The sequence below is a fragment of the Elgaria multicarinata genome, chromosome 20, assembly GCF_023053635.1.
Source record: "Elgaria multicarinata webbii isolate HBS135686 ecotype San Diego chromosome 20, rElgMul1.1.pri, whole genome shotgun sequence".
In the NCBI taxonomy this organism is placed as follows: Eukaryota; Metazoa; Chordata; class Lepidosauria; order Squamata; family Anguidae; genus Elgaria; species Elgaria multicarinata.
Window position 1 is genome coordinate 11,668,426 of NC_086190.1, and position 19,230 is coordinate 11,687,655.

The window sequence follows — 19,230 nt, forward strand, 5'->3', positions numbered from 1 at the left end:
AATCCTCAGAGGTACAGCCTGAGCAGCTTGGGAGGATCAAGTTGCGGTATCTGAACGTTGGAAGTTGAATAAAAAGCACCAACGCTACCGTACCATGAAAGGTTTTCTCCCGTTCTGCCCCGTGCTTGATCAGCAGGACAAGGAACTTTGTATAAATTTAGAGTCCCAGTTGTGGAATGTATGAGTAATAAATACAGGGCAGTCTGTCACATACTGGAGGGATTCTGCACCCCCAGCATTGGCCCTACCATTAGGCGGAGTGAGGCGGTTGCCTTAGGCGGCAGGTGCTGGGAGGCAGCAAATGGCTGTTGGAGGAGAGAGTTCCGTGGCCCGCCCCATGACTCCTGAGTGTGCCTACTAGGTGCGGTGGAGGACGCTGCTATTGGGATATGGTGGTTCATATTTACAACCTTATTTAGTTATTGCCAGACTGGGCTTCTGGCCAATAACCTTATAGCAGAGTTTTTGCAACGGTTTCCAGCAAAGTCAGCACAGACACAGATTAAGACTGAGACTTTCAATAGGTTTAAACAAACCTTTACTGGCATATAAAATATAATTTAGTTATGGCAATCACAAATACAAATACTTACATACGGTCAGTCAATACAGCTCTGATACATAGATGGAGTGATGCAGTGATCATTTCTGATCTCTGATACATGTACATGGGAATACATTCCTTTTATAGGCTAACTGTACAGTGATGCAACTGCTTGCAATCCCTTAATTGAAACAATCAAGTTACCAATTATTCAATCATGACATCAATGTCCAGGTGCAACGTTGACCTTTAAGTTTTCTGCTGAGTCTTCTGATTCCTCCAGCTCCTCAGCAATTAGTAAATCCATGGAAACATAACCAGAACCCTAATCCAGGATTCCAACAGCTGCCCCATGGCCAGCATTGAAGAAACATTTAACTGACAGTCCAGTTGGCTTGGAATGGGAGCGGGCGCCATCTTGTTCTTGGGCAAAATGCCTTGGGCCGGCTTTGTTCGCACCTCCCCACGCCTCAAGGTGTGAGGAAGACAAGTGATGTAGTGTGTCCGAACCTTCAGACCTGAAGGTGGGATGAAATTTTAGGTCAGTATGTTATCAGGCGCAGTCACCCAATGGAAACGATGCAATGAATAATTCTGTTGCCCGGGCAAAGTCCCCATGTAACCTGGAAGCCTGTGTTGTCCTTCTGGGTCAAGTGGCCAGCCAGTTTGGATGCCGTTACTTCAGAACATAAGTAGCACCACACAGATCTGTTTGTTCCCGGGATTAGCCCTTATCTCTTGACAAAGAGTCAAGCTACAAAGAGGCTGGCTGAGGTCAATTCCAGACAGACACTTCAGAAAGACGGAGTAGGTGTTGGCAGGGATTGAAGGCAGTGGCGGGGTCCACATCCCAGCTACAAAACTGTGGGAGTGTGAAGGATTTGGGAGCGAAGCGCAAAGCAGCAAGTCATAGAGCAGAGTCCGTGAACTTTATGCTAAATGCTTGTTGCATAAAGTCTTATAATGGGAAGGGAAAGCTTGTATGTTAGTGGGGTGCAGAACCTCAGCCTTGCAGGCCCACGTCGGCCATCCTGGAGTCCCTTTGGTGTCCCCCCAATAGCCATACACCCTTGCCCTGGTCCCATTCCCTTCTCCCCATCCAACAATAGTTTGGTGGCTTCCTGAGTGCTTTCCCTCTCGTTCTAAAAAGGTTGAAAGACTTCTCCTAAGGCTTAGTCGTGGTAGGAGGAGCTCTAAGCTACAACATGCTGGCATTTTTGGTATTTTGGCCCTTGTTGTATAGGGACAGGAAAGGCCAGTGGCTTATCACAGCGGTTTTATGACTTTTATTGCTGAAAACCGCCTTGTGAAGAGATTTATTTATTTATTTATTTTATTTAAGGATTTTTATGCCGCCATTCAGCCAAAAAAGGCTCTCACAGCGGCTTACAAAAGTCTTTCTTGACAGTCCCTGCCCACAGGCTTACAATCTAAAAGACATGACTCAAAAGGAAAGGGGATTGGGAGGGAGGAGGAGGAGGGGGAAAGTAAAGTAAATTCAGGCACTACAGTCTTAGTTGGAAAGTTCAGCAGTTACAGTTGACAGCAGGAGGGAGGGGGCTCTCAGCTGGAGCTGGAGTCAGGCACGGTGGAGAGGTGCCTGGTTGCTGCTTCCTCCCTCACTGGTGGCCTCTCCGGAAACAGTTGACAGCAGGAGGGAGGGGGCTCTCAGCTGGAGCTGGACTCAGGCACGGTGGAGAGGTGCCTGGCTGCTGCTTCCTCCCTCACTGGTGGCCTCTCCGGAAACAGTTGACAGCAGGAGGGAGGGGGCTCTCAGCTGGAGCTGGACCCAGGCACGGGTGGGTTAAATATATATATAAAGAAAGAAAGAAATAGAATGGGGTGGAGACGAGCAAAGAGACTCCCAGCCCCCCGGGTTTCATCATTGGGGCGATGACTTCTTGCCCCATTTCCTGCACTTCTGGCGTCGGAGAACATCTGTTGGTCGCCTGATTTCTGGGCACTGACACATAAGCTCGGCAGAGCCATTGGCAGGGAGAAGAAATCCGCCCCCGTCCGCAGAGGCGTTTGAAAACGCTTTTTCGCCTTTTCTCCTGTTTCGTAACGTACAGGTGTGAAACCTACGTTGGCTGGACTGTACGTTTTGTTTTAAAACAGATCTTTTTTTTTCCCCTTTCCTTTTTTGTATTCCCCCCTTCCTCATTAGCAACATTCCTGCGTGCACAGAAGTGGTTCTGGAGAGACTCTGTGTGTGTGTGTGTGTGTGTGTGTGTAGTGGTGACGAGCCTTTTCATTGTTGAAATAAGGTAGTTCCTATACAAAAATCTACGGGAGGGGGAAGTCGCTCTGTGACATTCCCTAGTTTTGAAGTGGAAATAAGGATTTTAAGGCGTCGTCGCGCTTGAAACGGTAGATGTTCATTTTACTGATGTTACTGCCTATATAGGACAGTAGTAATTATGTCCCCCCCCCCCGCTTTTTTTTTCCAGCTGGCACTAGATAAAGAGCTCATTGACTTTGGCACTCATCTGGTGGGAGAGACAATTTCACGGACCATCACCTTGACGAACTCTGGCGCCTTGGGAACGCGGTTCCAGCTTCGCAAATCAGCCGGCACTGATGCTACGCGCGCTGTGATGCCGCTGCCTTCCACCGAGGGAATGGTTAGTCTGTATAAATTTCCTCCGATGGACTTGGGAGCTCTAAACGGCACGGATCAGCATATCTTTAAAAAGCCCTTGGTCGCCCTGGCTGCTCTCTCCCCAGAGGGGAACAATCCACACGAGATGGGCTGTATCTGGCTTAACAATAGTACATGTGAAAAGGATCTTGGAGTTTCACTCCATCACAAGCTGAATATGAGTCAGCAGCGCGAGGCGGCTGCAAAAAAGGCAAATGCAGTTTTAGGTTGCATCAGTAAAAGTATGGTTTCAAAATCACCGGAAATAATAGAATCATAGAATAGTAGAGTTAGAAAGGGCCTATAAGGCCATGGAGTCCAACCCCCTGCTCAAGGCAGGAATCCACCCTAAAGCATCCCTGACCGATGGTTGTCCAGCCGCCTCTTGAATGCCTCTAGGGTGGGAGAGCCCACCACCTCCCTAGGTAACTGGTTCCATTGTCGTACTGCTCTAACAGTCAGGAAGTTTTCCCTGATGTCCAGCCGGAATCTGGCTTCCTGTAACTTGAGCCCGTTATTCCGTGTCCTGCACTCTGGGAGGATCGAGAAGAGATCCTGGCCCTCCTCTGTGTGACAACCTTTTAAGTATACTTTGAGCTGGTCTGGTTTCACCTCGAATACTATCTTCCCTTCTGGAGACCTTTCCGATAAATTGGAACGGGTTCAGAGAAGCAAATATGATCAGAGGTATGGAAACTAAGTCCTATGAGGAAACAAGGAACAGGGAATGTTTATCCTTGAGAAGAGACAACAGAGAAGGGGATAGGATAGCACTCTTCAGTTACCCAACGGGTTGCCACACAGACGAGGGCCACAACCTGTTCTCTATCATCCAAGAGTGTAGGACCCAAAGTAATGGGCGTAACTTACAGAAAGGCGGATCTTGGTTGAACATCAGGAAAAACTTCCTAATAGTCAGAACACTTAGATAATGGAGCCAACTGCCTAGGGAGATGATGGGCTGTCCATCGCTGGAGGTATTCAAGTGTCTATGGACAGCCGTCTGTCACGGGTGTTTAAACTGGATTCCTGCAGTGAGAAGGGGGTTGGACCTAATGGCCTAAATGGCCCTTCCAACTTTACGCGTCTATGATTTCCCTTATGCCTACTTGGAAAAAGGAAGGAGTTCTTTCCTGACAAAGATGGTGCTTAAAAATCTGTTGATGGAAGAGAGGCCTTTCATTCTGGGGTCGGAAACTAACCCAACAAAGCTGTTTGCCCCCCTAGACTTAGCCCCAACTTTTCACTAAAAATTCAAAGCAGATTTAGGCACTCCTCCTTGGGCAAGGCTTTTGAGGGAAGGACAAAGCATTCTGATAAGCTTTTGCCATTTTGGGGGAGGGGCTGTTGGGGAGGGGCACAGGCAGCACTGCTGTTATTTGCCACGAAGTTTTAACAAACCAAATTTGGAACTGAATTTGGAGGTTCTTTTCCAGGGGACATGTCAAAGGATTTTTTGAGAGAAGCCAACAGAGTCCCCCCCCCCAATCCCTTAAGACTAGCCCAATGTATGTGTGTTTGTCTGCTTCTCACCACCATACCAGCTTCTTTAACAGTAGTCTTTCCTGGCATTTTGGGGTCTAATGAAAAATTAGACCGAATGGGGTCCATTATGTTCCCAATTCATAGGATTCAAGGGTGTGTATGTTGCCGGGGGGGGTGAGGGGGAGGTTTGCAATAATGCCAGTGACAGCGGTGGTATGCTTGATAGCCACTCTTTGCCATGGCCTTCCCCCCCCCCCCTCTGGATTTCCTGGCTGTTGTTTACTTCTGTAGCTTGGGGGTTGGGATGGTGGCTGTGTTGCCATTTTTGCCAGAGTGCCCCAGAATTATGCAATATTTGGGGCGTTCGGGCACTGGCAGAGGGAGGAACATCTGCCAAACTCTGGGGAAAGAAACAAAAGATACATTCTTTCACACCTCTACCGGTCCTTATTTTTCCTCTACTTGAGTGTGTGTTCTCTCCCTCATCTTCGTATCCCTGGGTTCTCTGGTTTTATCTCCCAACCAATCAGCAAGCATGTCCAAGGCAAAGGAACCATATTCTTTTTTTAAAAAGATGCATTGGCACAAAGCGCGTTGCCGTTACTAGAAACGCTGTAAATAGAAATCCACCTTTTGTTTCCATAAGGGATAGGTGGAATCCCATCTAGAATTCAGTGGCCTTAGGCCTGGTAAGTCGGTCTGAAAATAATTGAAATTCATCTGTTTAAAAATGTGTCCTATAAATCTCCTAATTAGGCCTGTGGCCCTGTGCTCGGGATAATCAGCAGCGAGAAAGGCAGCGCCTACAGTCTGGGAGGCTCTCTGGTTGACAAGGACACGTTTTCTCTTTCCCGCTCCGAAGAGGTTATCCAGCACGTCACTCTGATGCCAGAGAAGCAGAGGTCTGAAACGACCACAACCAGCAGCAATTTTGGTACAGTTTCTGCTTTTTTTCTTTTTCTTTTTAAGTTGAATTCCAATCGTAGAATCCACCCTAAAGCATCCCTGACAGAGGGTTGTCCAGCTGCCTCTTGAAGGCCTCTAGTGAATGCCTCTTAGCAGCTCATTGGCTGGGTTGAAATCCCTTGTAGTTCCAGGCATGCAGTCGACAACCCTTCAATCTCCACTGGCCACCCAGGACATAGAGACAATTCTGATATGTTTCATAGTCTGTTACATGGAACAGCCCTGCCACTGTCGCCTCATGCAGGAAGGGTTGCCTGGCAGATCATCTAGAAGCCCTGCTCATGCGTGCGATATCACTCCTTCAAAAACATGTAAAGATGGTGAGGTGGTGGTGGTGGGGACTATATGAGTAGGGCCTCTTAGGGCTAAGAGCCTCGTGTGGCGCAGAGTGGTAAAGCAGCCGTTTCTGCATCTGAAACTCTCCCCACGGCCTGAGTTCGATCCCAGCAGAAGCTGGTTTCAGGCAGCCGGCTCGGGTCGACTCAGCCTTCCATCCTCCCGAAGTCGGTAAAATGAGTACCCAGTTAGCTGGGGGAAAGGTAATCACGGCCGGGGAAGGCAACGGCAAACCACCCCGCTCTAAGGCCTGCCAAGAAAACGTCAGCGAAAGCTGGCGTCCCTCCAAGAGTCAGTAATGACTCAGTGCTTGCACGAGAGGTTCCTTTCCTTTTTCTTAGGGCTAGGGCATTGCTGTAGATGCTTGGTGTGGGTGATTTTTCTCCCACAGTGGAGAAGATCCTTCTGAGATGGGTAACTGCCCCTCCTTGTTCCACAGAGACAGTGTGGTGTAGTGGTTAGAGTATTGGACTGGGATTTCTAGCCCTGTCCTTGCTGAACTACGATTCCCAGGGTTCTGTTGTGAAAGGGAAATGATCTTAACCTGGTTTAAAGCTGTACTGTAGATACATCCTAAATGCAACATGTGCACAAAAATGACGTCATAAAACCTGGCCTTAGTCCACGTTTTCCTTTCCCATTTTGCAGGCTTTGGCACTGTAATCGGCCACAAATCATAGACACGAAAATCAGCTACAATTTTTACAATGGTAACCTTAGCTCGTGGGGGAAAAAAAAACCTTTCTAAAATCGATTTGGATTTTATTCTCAAGGCTACAGAATTTCCATTACTCTCACCTCTCGTTATCTGAAATATCCACCTTTCAAAAGGGAGAGCCACGTGACAAGTTTATTTTTATAACCTGTAATTTAACGAATGAAGTGACGCAAAGATGAAACGCATAAGAATTATTCTCCCCACCCCCCAGCTTTTAAGGTTCCAGAAAGCATCATATCTCATTTTTGGGGGGAGAATGAAGCCATTCAATTTGGAAGTACTAACTTGTGGTAAAGTTTCAGTGTGGTGTTGTCTTTATACACAAAATACCAGGCTGTATTTTGAATTTTGTTCAGGGTGAAATAAGTTGTCTAACATACACAGATCAACAGGGCCGGGCCTGGACATGGGCCTACCACTGACTGGAGCCTATGGTTCCTTGTCGTCATCACCCATCCATTCAATCCCTCTGGGCTTGATCCAGAAGCCTACCTAGAGGGAGACGATGATGAAGAGTTGGTAGAGGCTGCTACTCACCTTCCTCACAATTTGTCCTCAATCTCTCATCACTGAGGGATGGTGGCAGCAAATGGTGAGGAGAAGCAGCAGCAGATGTTTTGGACTATAACTCCCAACATCCCCATCTTTTGGCTATGCTGGCTGGGGTTGATGGATCCTGTAGTCTCTACCATCTTATGGGGGCACCAGGTTGTATACCCCTGGCTTAGCATGTCAGACCTAGAGTGGGGTCACCTGTGCTCAAGTACCCATTGGTGGCAAGTTTATTGGGTGACCTCATAATAATAATAATAATAATAATAATAATAATAATAATAATAATAATAATAAATTTATTTGTTACCTGCCTCTCCCTCTGGATCGAGGCAGGGTACAAAACAAATACAAGCACAATAAAATACATATAACTAATTAAAACTTTTAAAAATAATACATTATTAAAAGCAGCAAATTATTAAAAAGGCATCTTAAAATTCAGCTGGGCAGGCCTGCCGGAAGAGATCAGTCTTTATGGCTTTCTTAAATTCCGGAAGACTATTAAATTGACAAATCTCTCCCGGCAAGCCATTCCATAATCTGGGAGCGGCAGAAGGAAAGGTCCTCTGGGTAATAGTTGTCAGCCTTGTTTTTGTGGGCTGGAGTAAATTCTTCCCAGAGGACCTGAGTGTGCGGGGCGGATTGTATGGGAGAAGGCGATCCCGCAGGTAGCCTGGACCCAAACCATGTAGAGCTTTAAAGGTGATAACCAACACTTCATACTTTGCCCGGAAACTAATTGGCAGCCAGTGAAGAGATTTTAAAACTGGTGCAATGTGGTCACCCCTAGGTGTACCGGTGACCAGCCTGGCTGCCATATTTTGAACGACCCTATTTCTTTGATTCTAAGACGCACTTTTCCCCCCATATAAACATCTCTAAAAATAGGGTGCGTCTTAGAATCGCGGGTGTGTCTTAGGTTTTTTTTTTTCTGTTGGTGGTACTGAAATTAGTGTGCGTCTTACAATCAATGGCGTCTTACAATAAAACAAAAAATACTGTAGTTGAAGTTTCCAGACTAGGCACACAGGTAGCCCTATGCAGAGCTTGGCCTAACCTATCTCATCCCTTCCTCACACACCACATCCACCCTGTGGTGATGCTGATGTGGACTCGCTAACAGGGTTACTGTAAGGATTACGACAAGATTCCACATGTGAAGCTCTTTCAACGCTCAGCTGAAATGCTAAGTCGTTGTTCTGGGGAGCTGTTTGTGTATATGACACATGGAGAGGTTACATTCCCATTGGCATCCAGGCAGAGGCAAATTGCTCATGGGAGTGATTGCTTGACCGGAATACGCGGAGCGAAAGCTTGTTTCTGGAAGTCGGAAATGAACAGCAGGAGTTATTATTATTATTATTATTTATTTATTTATATAGCACCATCAATGTACATGGTGCTGTACAGAGTAAAACAGTAAATAGCGAGACCCTGCCGCATAGGCTTACAATCTAATAAAATCATAGTAGAACAATAAGGAGGGGGAGAGAATGCCAACAGGCACAGGGTAGGGTAAACAGGCACAGGGTAGGGTAAAGCTAACAGTATAAAGTCCAAACAACATCAAGTTTTAAAAGCTTTAGGGAAAAGAAAAGTTTTTAGCTGAGCTTTAAAAGCTGCGATTGAACTTGTAGTTCTCAAATGTTCTGGAAGAGCGTTCCAGGTGTAAGGGGCAGCCGAAGAAAATGGATGAAGCCGAGCAAGGGAAGTAGAGACCAGGAGTGCGCCATTATCGCCAAGAGAACTCATTCCCACCCATCAAGTTTCTCTGCAGAACACCAGCAAGAAGCAAATACACTTCAGATAATTTTGCGGAGGTCATCAGGCTGTTGGTTCTGTTCTTTTTATTTGAGAGTCATGTTTTGCTGTATAGAGATGTGTGAGCAGACTTGCAAAGCCCTTGGTGCAAAGTGGCTAATAATCTCACAGCTCCTCGTTTGTCCGTCTTCTAGAGCCAGCCCGTCACCTGGGGTCTGCAATGGATGCAGATGGCGAAAGACCGATAAGCTCTCTGGAAATGAGCTGTCAGGAACACCGGTGTAAGGAAGAAATTACTTTGGGCAAGGTAACTAATTGATGGAGATACAGTAGGGGCAGATCCGTGCATGGCACAGGCAGGCATCACTCTTGGGCATGCCTGCACGGACGCACAAACAGCAAAATGTCTTAGATCTGATGTGTGTGGAATGCAGGGGCGGGGCATGTTTTTTCCATCAAGGGCTGCATTCGCTCAGGGATAATCTTGGGGTCGGGGCATGATAGTGGTAGGCGGGGCTTTTCTCTTTCTGCCACCCCTTCTCTCTCCCTCTCTCTCTCTCTGTCTGTCACACCCTTTTCTTTCTCTCTCTCTCTCTCTCTCTCTCTCTCTCTCTCTCTCTGCCTCTGCCTCCCCTTCTCTTTCTCTCTCTCTCTCCCTCTCTCCTTCTGTCACACCCTTTTCTTTTCTCTCTCTCTCTCTGCCACCCCTTCTCTTTCTCTCTCTCTCTCTCACATACACCCTTTTCTTTCTCTCTCTGCTTTCTCTCTCTCTCTCTTTCTCTCACACCCTTTTCTTTCTCTCTCTCTCTGCCACCCCTTCTCTCTCCCTTCTCCCTCCCTCCCTCTCTCTCTCTCTCTCTCTGTCACACACACACACACCCTTTTCTTTTCTCTCTCTCTCTCCCTTTGCCATCCCCCCCCTCTCTCTCTCTCTCTCTCTCTCTCTGTCATACCCATTTCTTTTCTCTTTCTCTTTTGCCCCCTTTCTCTCTCCCTATTCTTCCCTGGCCAGTGATCTGCTAGGGAAGGATAGATCACTCTTGCCAGAGATGTGAACCAATTACTTGCAGAAGGCTTTTGAAATTAGGCCTAGAGCCACAGATTGGCCATCCCTGATATAGTGGGTACATTAAGTGGAATGTCTCAGTTACTCTTAGGGCTGACTTACAGTATTGAGGTGGGGTGTACTGGTACCCCATTTTGACTAGGTTCTTTGTGTGCCCTCTATTTCTTGCTTCCAACCAGGTAGCGATGTCAAAAATGAAACACGGATTCTGAGGTTTTGCAAGGTTTACATATAAATCAAAGAGAGACAAAGTAATAAGTGGATGGTAACTTGAATTAAATGACATCACAGAGAGAGTTTTAAGTGACTTAGAGAGCAGTCCTGTGGCCCCTGGTCACCCATCCCAGGGACCATAGGATGCCTTGGAAAACCTCTTCCTGGGTCAGAGACAGCGTTCTGACCTCTGAAGGGGAGGAGATGGAGAGCTGACCCCCAGCCCCTAGCAACTGGCATGGAGAGGACAGGGGGCCAGCTGCCACTCCAAGGTCAGAAATTCAACCTTGTAAAAAGTAAAGTTGTTTTTTTCGCCAGTGGGTGGGGAGGGAAGCAATAATTAAAGGGAAGCAATAGTTGTGAACCCCTTTTAGAAAGCTGAGTTTTTATTACTCTTCTTTTTGCTTGTCCTTCAGGTTACAGAAGGTGATATTGGACCCTTCAGCTCCATCAAACTCCAGATTATTTTCACCCCAGCAGTTCCTGGGGATGTACAGGCTGATTTCAAGATTACCTTTGGCAACCCAGACTGTAAACCCGTGAGTGACCGTTCTTGTCGTTTTTGCTGGTGCTAGGAAATGCTCTGGGGAAATGTGCTCAAGAAAAAAATGGGCTCGAAACCGTCTTCTGAAACACAAACCCTGCCCAAGTCTGGGGACCTGGGTCTGCCCAACAGCTGTAAAGCAACAATGGAAGACGTGGTTTGGCATGGAGAAGGGGCAGCTGGAAGTAGCGGGCTTAACCAGTTTCCCGCCTCCCGCTTCCTCCCTCTGCAACTCGTCCTCCTAGCCCTCCCCACTCCCAAGTCATTTCTCCCCCATGATGTAGCAAACACACATCCATAAACATGGCCGAGGTGGAGGGGTTTTCAGGTAAAACGGTGGGCAGGGAAATCATTGAGCCCCTGCCCACTTCTCCTCCAGTGTCCTGCACTCCTCCCAGAGTGCAGGACACGGAATAACGGGCTCAAGTTACAGGAAGCCAGATTCCGGCTGGACATCAGGAAAAACTTCCTAACTGTTAGAGCAGTACAGCAATGGAACCAGTGACCTAGGGAGGTGGTGGGCTCTCCCACACTAGAGGCCTTCAAGAGGCAGCGGGACAACCACCTGTCAGGGATGCTTTAAGGTGGATTCCTGGCTTGAGCAGGGTGTTGGACTCAGTGGCCTCATAGGCCCCTTTCAACTCTGCTATTCTATGATTCTAACCCTCAACAAGTTTGGACATTATTTTAATAGGAGTGGGGTGTCTCTTCACAGCTAGCATCCCCCCACCCCTGCAAGGCCCGCGTGCTAAATTTTAGCTTTTTAAAAAAGATGTATGTCCTCTCCTCTGACCAGCAGTTGCTGACTCTAACCTTTCTCTCAGTCCATGGATTCTGCTAGCTAAATGCAGAGTCTTGCTATTTTTAACTTCCCCCTTTCTCCCCACTGCTTTATATTCTATTTAAATGCAAGTAAATAGGATTGATTTTTATTTGTTTCTTTCCTCCCCCCCCCCTACGACAATGGAACCAGTTACCTAGGGAGGTTGTGGGCTCTCCCACACTAGAGGCCTTCAAGAGGCAGCTGGACAACCCTCTGTCAGGGATGCTTTAGGGTGGATTCCTGCATTGAGCGATGGCCTTGTAGGCCCCTTCCAACTCTACTATTCTATGATTCTATGATATCATGCCTTTCCCCTAAGGCTTGTCTATATGCTCTAAATACCCCCATTGTGGCTGTGCAGTTGCGCCTCGTCAATGTCACCACTGTTGATTCTTTGCCTGTCAGTGGTGGCTTCGGTTCGGGTTTAGAAACTTGGGTGTACCAGGGGTGGATTCCAGCACCAGGTAAGCATGGGAAAGCCGGGCAGAGGGCGGGCTTGGAGGAATGGCCACCATGGCAATGGGAGCAGTTACGACATATAATGATGCAATTAAATGAGCTGTATCAGCGCATCGGCACTACTACAGGCTTTCAGAGTTGCGTGGATTCCCCCTCCCCGCAAAGGTTTTCACAGTTTTCCAGTCCCTCCATTTCCTCCCCATTCCCGCCATCTGACAACAGTGTTGCGGTTTGTCATAGAATCATAGAACAGCAGAGTCGGAGGGGGCCTACAAAGCCATCGAGTCCAACGCCCTTCTCAATACAGGAATCCACCTTAAAGCATCCCCGGCAGATGGCTGTCCAGCTGCCTCTTGAAGGCCTCTAGTGTGGGAGAGCCCACCACCTCCCTGGTGCTCCTTTCTGCTGTGTAAGCCTATTGATGTCGCCTCGCAGCAGCGACGCTGCAGGGTTTGGAGGGAATCAGCGAGCAAAGCATCGTCGTTTAGATGCCCCCCCCCAAGTCACCTTGTTTGCCTCCAGATGTGTATTTTCGCCTTAAGATCTGCAGGGATTTTTGACCCAGAAAATTCAAAGGAATTCAGGGTGATCGCATCTTTATTTTCTCATTGTATTTTTTATCCTGCCTTTCAAATAAATGTTGTCTCCCCCAACTGTTCATATAAATTAAAGAGAGAGAGGGGGGGAGAGGGGTGGGTGGGCTGCCCTTAGGCTTTAAAAACTGAAAAGTCAAGACACGCAAGGGAAGGGGAGTAGAGGGAGAAGGTAGAGGAGGGAGATCGGTTTGACGATGTCAGAACAACGGGGTAAGTTGTGAACCAGCATTTCTATCCAGTTGGGACCAGGCTGATCTTTTGCTGGTGGTCCGGCTTGGGCAGCAGGGCTGCAACTGACTCTGCAGCCCTTGTTCTTCTGAGCAGTGTTAGAGGCTCAAGGGATGCTAGAGGCTCCCTCCAGGATCAGAGGCAATAGGCCTACATACAAGGGTTGCTGGCGAACATGGACGGAAGGGTGCTGTTGCACTCATGACCTGCTTGTTGACAGCCGGTTGGCCACTGTGTGAACAGAATCCTGGACTAGATGGGCCCTTGGTCTGATCCAGCAGGGCTCTTCTTAGGTTCATACGTGCTTCCGTTCACTTCTTCAGTCCTGGGGCAACTGACCATTGGAGCCAAGTAGTCTTTCAGCCAGGGAAGGAAGCTTCTGGCTCTGCTGCTCCTCCTTCTTTGGCCAATGGATATGGCCAGGCTGGTCTTCTCCATGCTGCAAGGAGAATATGCCAGAATATGCTCCTTGCCAGAATATGTTTTCCTTCTGTTCTGCAACTTCCGAGCGATCGCTAACGACGGTACGAACCCAGATGCTTTGGAGTGGCGATTTTTAAATACGCAAAGGCTGCCCCCTCCTAATTTTAGTTTGTACTTGTTCATTTTTAGTTACGTTTCAATGTCACCGCGGTTTCTGTGGCCGTGCCTGTATGGGTGCCCAATCCAGATGTCGATCTCAAAATCTGCATGTATGATAGGCTGTATCAGGACTGCATCGTCATTCAAAGCAGGTGAGCAACCTGGTAACGCATCTGATTCCCCCCAGTTTATTCACATCTGACTTGTCTTTTCACAACTTAGATAATTTCAAAATCGTAACACAGAACTGATATAGGTAGTAGCTAAAATGATGATGATGATGATGATGATGAACACAAGCTGAATATGAGCCAACAGTGCGATATGGCTGCAAGAAAGGCAAATGCTATTTTGGGCGGCATTAATAGAAGTATAGCTTCCAAATCGCGTGAGGTACTGGTTCCTCTCTATTCGGCCCTGGTTAGGCCTCATCTAGAGTATTGTGTCCAGTTCTGGGCTCCACAATTCAAGAAGTACGCAGACAAGCGGGAGCGTGTTCAGAGGAGGGCAACCGGGATGATCAGGGGTCTGGAAACAAAGCCCTATGAAGAGAGACTGAAAGAACTGGGCAGGTTTAGCCTGGAGAAGAGAAGATTGAGGGGAGACATGAGAGCACTCTTCAAATACTTAAAAGGTTGTCACACAGAGGAGGCCAGGATCTCTTCTCGATCCTCCCAGAGTGCAGGACACGGAATAACGGGCTCAAGTTAAAGGAAGCCAGATTCCGGCTGGACATCAGGAAAAACTTCCTAACGGTTAGAGCAGTGCGACGGTGGAATCAGTGACCTAGGGAGGTTGTGGGCTCTCCCACACTAGAGGCCTTCAAGAGGCAGCTGGACAACCATCTGTCAGGGATGCTTTAGGGTGGATTCCTGCATTGAGCAGGGGGTTGGACTCGATGGCCTTGTAGGCCCCATCCAACTCTGCTATTCTATGATTCTATGATTCTATGATGATGATGATGATTTACATTTCTATACCGCCCAATAGCCAAAGCTGTCTGGGCAGTTTACAAAAGTTGAAAACCGTAAAAATGCAATATAAAATGCAATGTAAGAGCCATTTACATAGAAACAATTTTAAATGCTCAACAATCAACATCCCAGGACCAGATCAAAATCTTATCATATGCTGTCAAGAGCTTAAGAATATAGGAAAGTCTTAATCTGGTAACGAAAGGTCAACAATGTCAGAACCAGATGGATTGGCCCTGTTGGGGAGAGTGTTCTACAATTGGGCGATTACTGTCAAGGAGGTCTTCTGCCTTGCTGCCATCCTCTGAAGCTTCCTCGAAGCCTCAGAATATGATCATAGTTTTTGGGTAGGTTCATATCGGGAGAGATGCTCTATCAGGTATTGCAGTCTTGAGCGGGGTAAGGTTTTACAGGTCCAAAGCAGCACCTTGAATTGGGCTTGGAAACATACAGGCAGCCAGTGTAAGCAGGCGAAAACTGGCTTTCTGGTCCCTGTCATCAATCTGTTTGCCGCACGTTGCATAAGCTGCAGCTTCTGAACCATCTTCTAGGGCAGCTCCATATAAAGTGCATTACATTGATCTGACTTGGAAATTACCAGAACATAGACTTCTCTTCTCGAGAAGAGATCCTGGCCCTCCTCTGTGTGACAAATACTTAAAAGGTTGTCACACAGAGGAGGGCCAGGATCTCTTCTCGATCATCCCAGAGTGCAGGACACGGAATACGGGCTGAAGTTACAGGAAGCCAGATTCCAGCTGGACAGCAGGAAAAACTTCCTGACTGTTAGAGCGGTACGACAATAGTACGACAGTTACCTAGTGAGGTTGTGGGCTCTCCCACACTAGAGGCCTTCAAGAGGCAGCTGGACAACCATCTGTCAGGGATGCTTTAAGGTGGATTCCTGGCTTGAGCAGGGTGTTGGACTCAGTGGCCTCATAGGCCCCTTTCAACTCTGCTATTCTATGATTCTAACCCTCAACAAGTTTGGACATTATTTTAATAGGAGTGGGGTGTCTCTTCACAGCTAGCATCCCCCCATCCCTGCAAGGCCCGCGTGCTAAATTTTAGCTTTTTAAAAAAGATTTATGACCTGTCCTCTGACCAGCAGTTGCTGACTCTCACCTTTTTCTCAGTCCATGGATTCTGCTAGCTAAATGCAGTCTTGCTATTTTTAACTTCCCCCTTTCTCCCCACTGCTATATATTCTATTTAAATGCAAGTAAATAGGATTGATTTTTATTTGTTTCTTTCCTCCCCCCATCTTTCTTTCTTTCTTTTTTTACAATTTCTGTTGGAAGGCATACATCCTAAACTCCTTACTAGAATTAGACACCACTGAGATTCTTCACAGTTGGAAGGAAATGAATAAAACTGTTATCTCAGAAATTCAGCTTACAAATGTGACAAGTGTCGAGTTATGTAAGAGATTTTTCCTGGGTCTGGATAACCCCCACTGCCAGAAATGGGATTATAAGTACAGCGCCAGAATAACTTTTCTATCAGATCAATTTGATTCATCCTTCCAATGCAAATCCCAGGTTTTGAGGGGTTCCTGTTTGATAGCTGTCAAGTTGCTTAGCCTAAAACCTGAGCTGCACCACTCCGTTTTCACCTTTTTAAAAAAAAAAAAAAAATGCTGCTGATGGCTTTAATGTCCTGCTTTGTTGGTCCCTGGCCGACACCTGTCCTTGCAATCTTTTTACTTTCGAAGACGTCACTCATTTTATTTTAGAATGCAAAGTCTATTCGGACGTTAGGAAAATTGATATCCTTCCTTCGCTAGTTCTGATGAAGGGAAGATCATCCCTCGAAAAACTGTGTTTTTTATTGAATGATTTTAACAAATACGTAACTTTTAGAACTGCTAAATTTCTTGTGCTGGTCCTGCTCTTGCGCACAAAGGCCAAAGGAATGAATGAATGAATGAATGTAACACATATATGTGAAATTGTATAATGGCTGGTTGCTAAATACAATACACTTGACTTGAACTGGTTGGCCACTGTGTGAACAGAGTGCTGGACTAGATGGAATAATGGGCTCAAGTTACAGGAAGCCAGATTCTGACTGGACATCAGGAAAAACTTCCTGACTGTTAGAGCAGTACGACAATGGAATCAGTTACCTAGGGAGGTTGTGGGCTCTCCCACACTAGAGGCCTTCAAGAGGCAGCTGGACAACCATCTGTCAGGGATGCTTTAGGGTGGATTCCTGCATTGAGCAGGGGGTTGGACTCGATGGCCTTGTAGGCTCCTTCCAACTCTGCGATTCTATGATTCTATGACTATCAGTCTGATCCAGCAGGGCACTTTTTATCTTCTTTTGACTGCACTAAGCATCCTGCACAGGATGAAACCTCTCCTTCGATGGGATGCTTTTGCTGTCGTAAGCATCGACTTCATCATTTCTGGAACCACACTCTTTGATAACAGCAACGGTGTTGCCTTAGCCTTTGGGGAAGTGGCCATAACTGAGTGGTAGAGCACGCCAGCTTTGCATGCAGAAGGTCTCACGTTCAGTCGTGGACATCTCCAGGTAGGGCTGGAAAATCTGAAACCCTGGAGAGCCACTAACAAAGTACATGATACTGACTTAGATGGCTCAACGGTCAGAGCTGGTATAAGGCAGCGTCCTGTGTAATTCTGCCAAAATAGATGCATTCAGTCCATGGTTTGCTAAAGTTGAAACTTTTGAGGCAAGTGCGCGGAAGGAGATACGATAGTGTTAGGAGGGCTTTCTCCGCTGTGGCACCCCGGTTGTGGAATGAGCTCCCCAGAGAGGTCCGCCTGGCGCCTACACTGTACTCCTTTCGTTGCCAGCTGAAGACCTTTTTATTCACTCAGTATTTTAACACTTAATTTTAACTTAAATTTAAATTATACTGTTTTAACTCTGTATTTTAACCTTATAACAATTTTGCTGCGTGGTTTTATCCTGGTTGTGCTTTTTATATTGTATTTTGTATTTGTATTTTTAACTTGTTGGTTGTTTTATGATGGTTTTAATTTTTGTGAACCGCCCAGAGAGCTTCGGCTATTGGGCGGTATAAAAATGAAATAAATAAATAAATAAATAAGTGATGCTGATCAACTGCTCCTTCGTTAGGCAGACTGTTGGTTATTAGTTCAAGATACTCAGTTGATATTTAAGCCATGGAATGGGGTGGAGTTTATAGGAGGTGGTACCACTCCAGCTGAGGGACGCAGGAGTGTGTGTGCGTGCGCATGTAGTGTAGCAGCTAAGGTGTTGGACTGGGAGTCGGGAGGTCCAAGTTCTAGTCCCCACTTGGCCCTGGAAACCCACTGGGTGATTTTAAGCCAGTCACAGACTCTCAGCCCAACCTACCTCAAAGGGTTGTTGTTGTGAGGATAAAATGGAGAGGAGGAGGATTATGTACACACCGCCTTGGGTTCCTTGGAGGAAAAAGGTGGGATATAAATGAAATAAATAAAAAGGAGAGAGAGCTGGGAGCAGAAAGAAAGAACTGGAAGTGTCTTGGAGGGAGCTAGAGCGGCAGGTGGAGTTTTGGAAGCTGCCCATTGGTCTTCCGGTATCTGTTGGATAGGAGTGCCTGTTTTCCTCCACTTACTCTCTGTAAGCAAAGCAAATGTGACGTGGGGTGACCTACCTCCTTGTCCTACTCCTGTTCTGTACCCTTGAAAGGTGCATGACTAGGGTGACCCTATGAAAAGGAGGACAGGGCTCCTGTATCTTTAACAGTTGCATAAAAAAGGGAATTTCAGCAGGTGTCATTTGTATGCATGTCACACCTGGTGAAATTTCCTCTTCATCACAACAGTTAAAGCTACAGGAGCTATACTGCAGCTATACTGTGACCAGATTTAAAAGAGGACAGGGCACCTGCAGCTTTAACTGTTGTGATGAAGAGGAAATTTCACCGGGTTCCCCATATATACAAATGACACCTGCTGAAATTCCTTTTTCAATACAAGTGTTAAAGATACAGGAGCCCGGTCCTCCTTTTCATAGGGTCACCCTATGCATGACGGACAGCAGAGCAGCATGTACTTTGTTCGCCATTGCTCCACCCCCATGCTGGGCATGGGTTCACTGACACGTAGCAGCGCTTATTGAAACAATACCCTCTGTTGCTCTTAGTAAGAAATTCCAGTGGAATTCTTGCCTGAAAATTGCTTGTTTCTACCCTATGCACTCAGACTGTGTTCCTCTGAGACAAAAGGAATTGTGAGTCTTTGGGCAGCGCTGGGGTTTCCAGCAGACGTCCAAGTACTGGATTGCACAGTCGGTGGCCAATGCTCTCTCTGCAAAATCGGTCGGACTCTGTTTATGCAACTTGAGGAGGAAAGATAGCTGAGGTCTCAGCTCAAATCCATCAGTAGAGCTGGCCAGGGCACACAGGGTCAAGCCTTCTCAGATCACGTTCCTTCTCTTTGCAGAGCGACAAGTGCCCTTCGCTTGAAGTTTGATGTTTGCAAGGAACTGGCCAACCATATGGAGCTGCTTCCAAAGACCGGCTACATTCAAGCCCAGTCATCCTTCAGCGTGCAGTTGAAGTTCCTGCCGAGGTAGGCTTCATTCTACTTCAGTAGGGGGCCCCAAAGAGGCTTACAAAAGTATTGAAACAAGTATTATTTTAACAACTTAAAATAAAAATGCAGAGGAATTAAAAGCAGGGTGTTGGGTCGCCAAAGGTTCAAGAAAATAAAACCATTTTGAGATAAGGCTGAAAGGCCAAAGAGACATCCCTGGAGAGA

At 46.9% G+C, this 19,230-nt stretch overlaps 1 protein-coding gene across 1 annotated transcript in view; it reads left to right on the forward strand.

The window, feature by feature from the left end:
- The window catches only part of CFAP74 (cilia and flagella associated protein 74), a 116,098-nt gene that overhangs the window by 51,887 nt on the left and 44,981 nt on the right, over positions 1-19,230 (forward strand). Inside the window, exons 17-22 of the mRNA XM_063145448.1 lie at positions 2,995-3,168; positions 5,427-5,604; positions 9,201-9,313; positions 10,702-10,824; positions 13,548-13,669; positions 18,913-19,041. Coding sequence (XP_063001518.1) covers positions 2,995-3,168; positions 5,427-5,604; positions 9,201-9,313; positions 10,702-10,824; positions 13,548-13,669; positions 18,913-19,041 — 839 coding nt within the window. The remainder of the gene's footprint in view (positions 1-2,994; positions 3,169-5,426; positions 5,605-9,200; positions 9,314-10,701; positions 10,825-13,547; positions 13,670-18,912; positions 19,042-19,230) is intronic.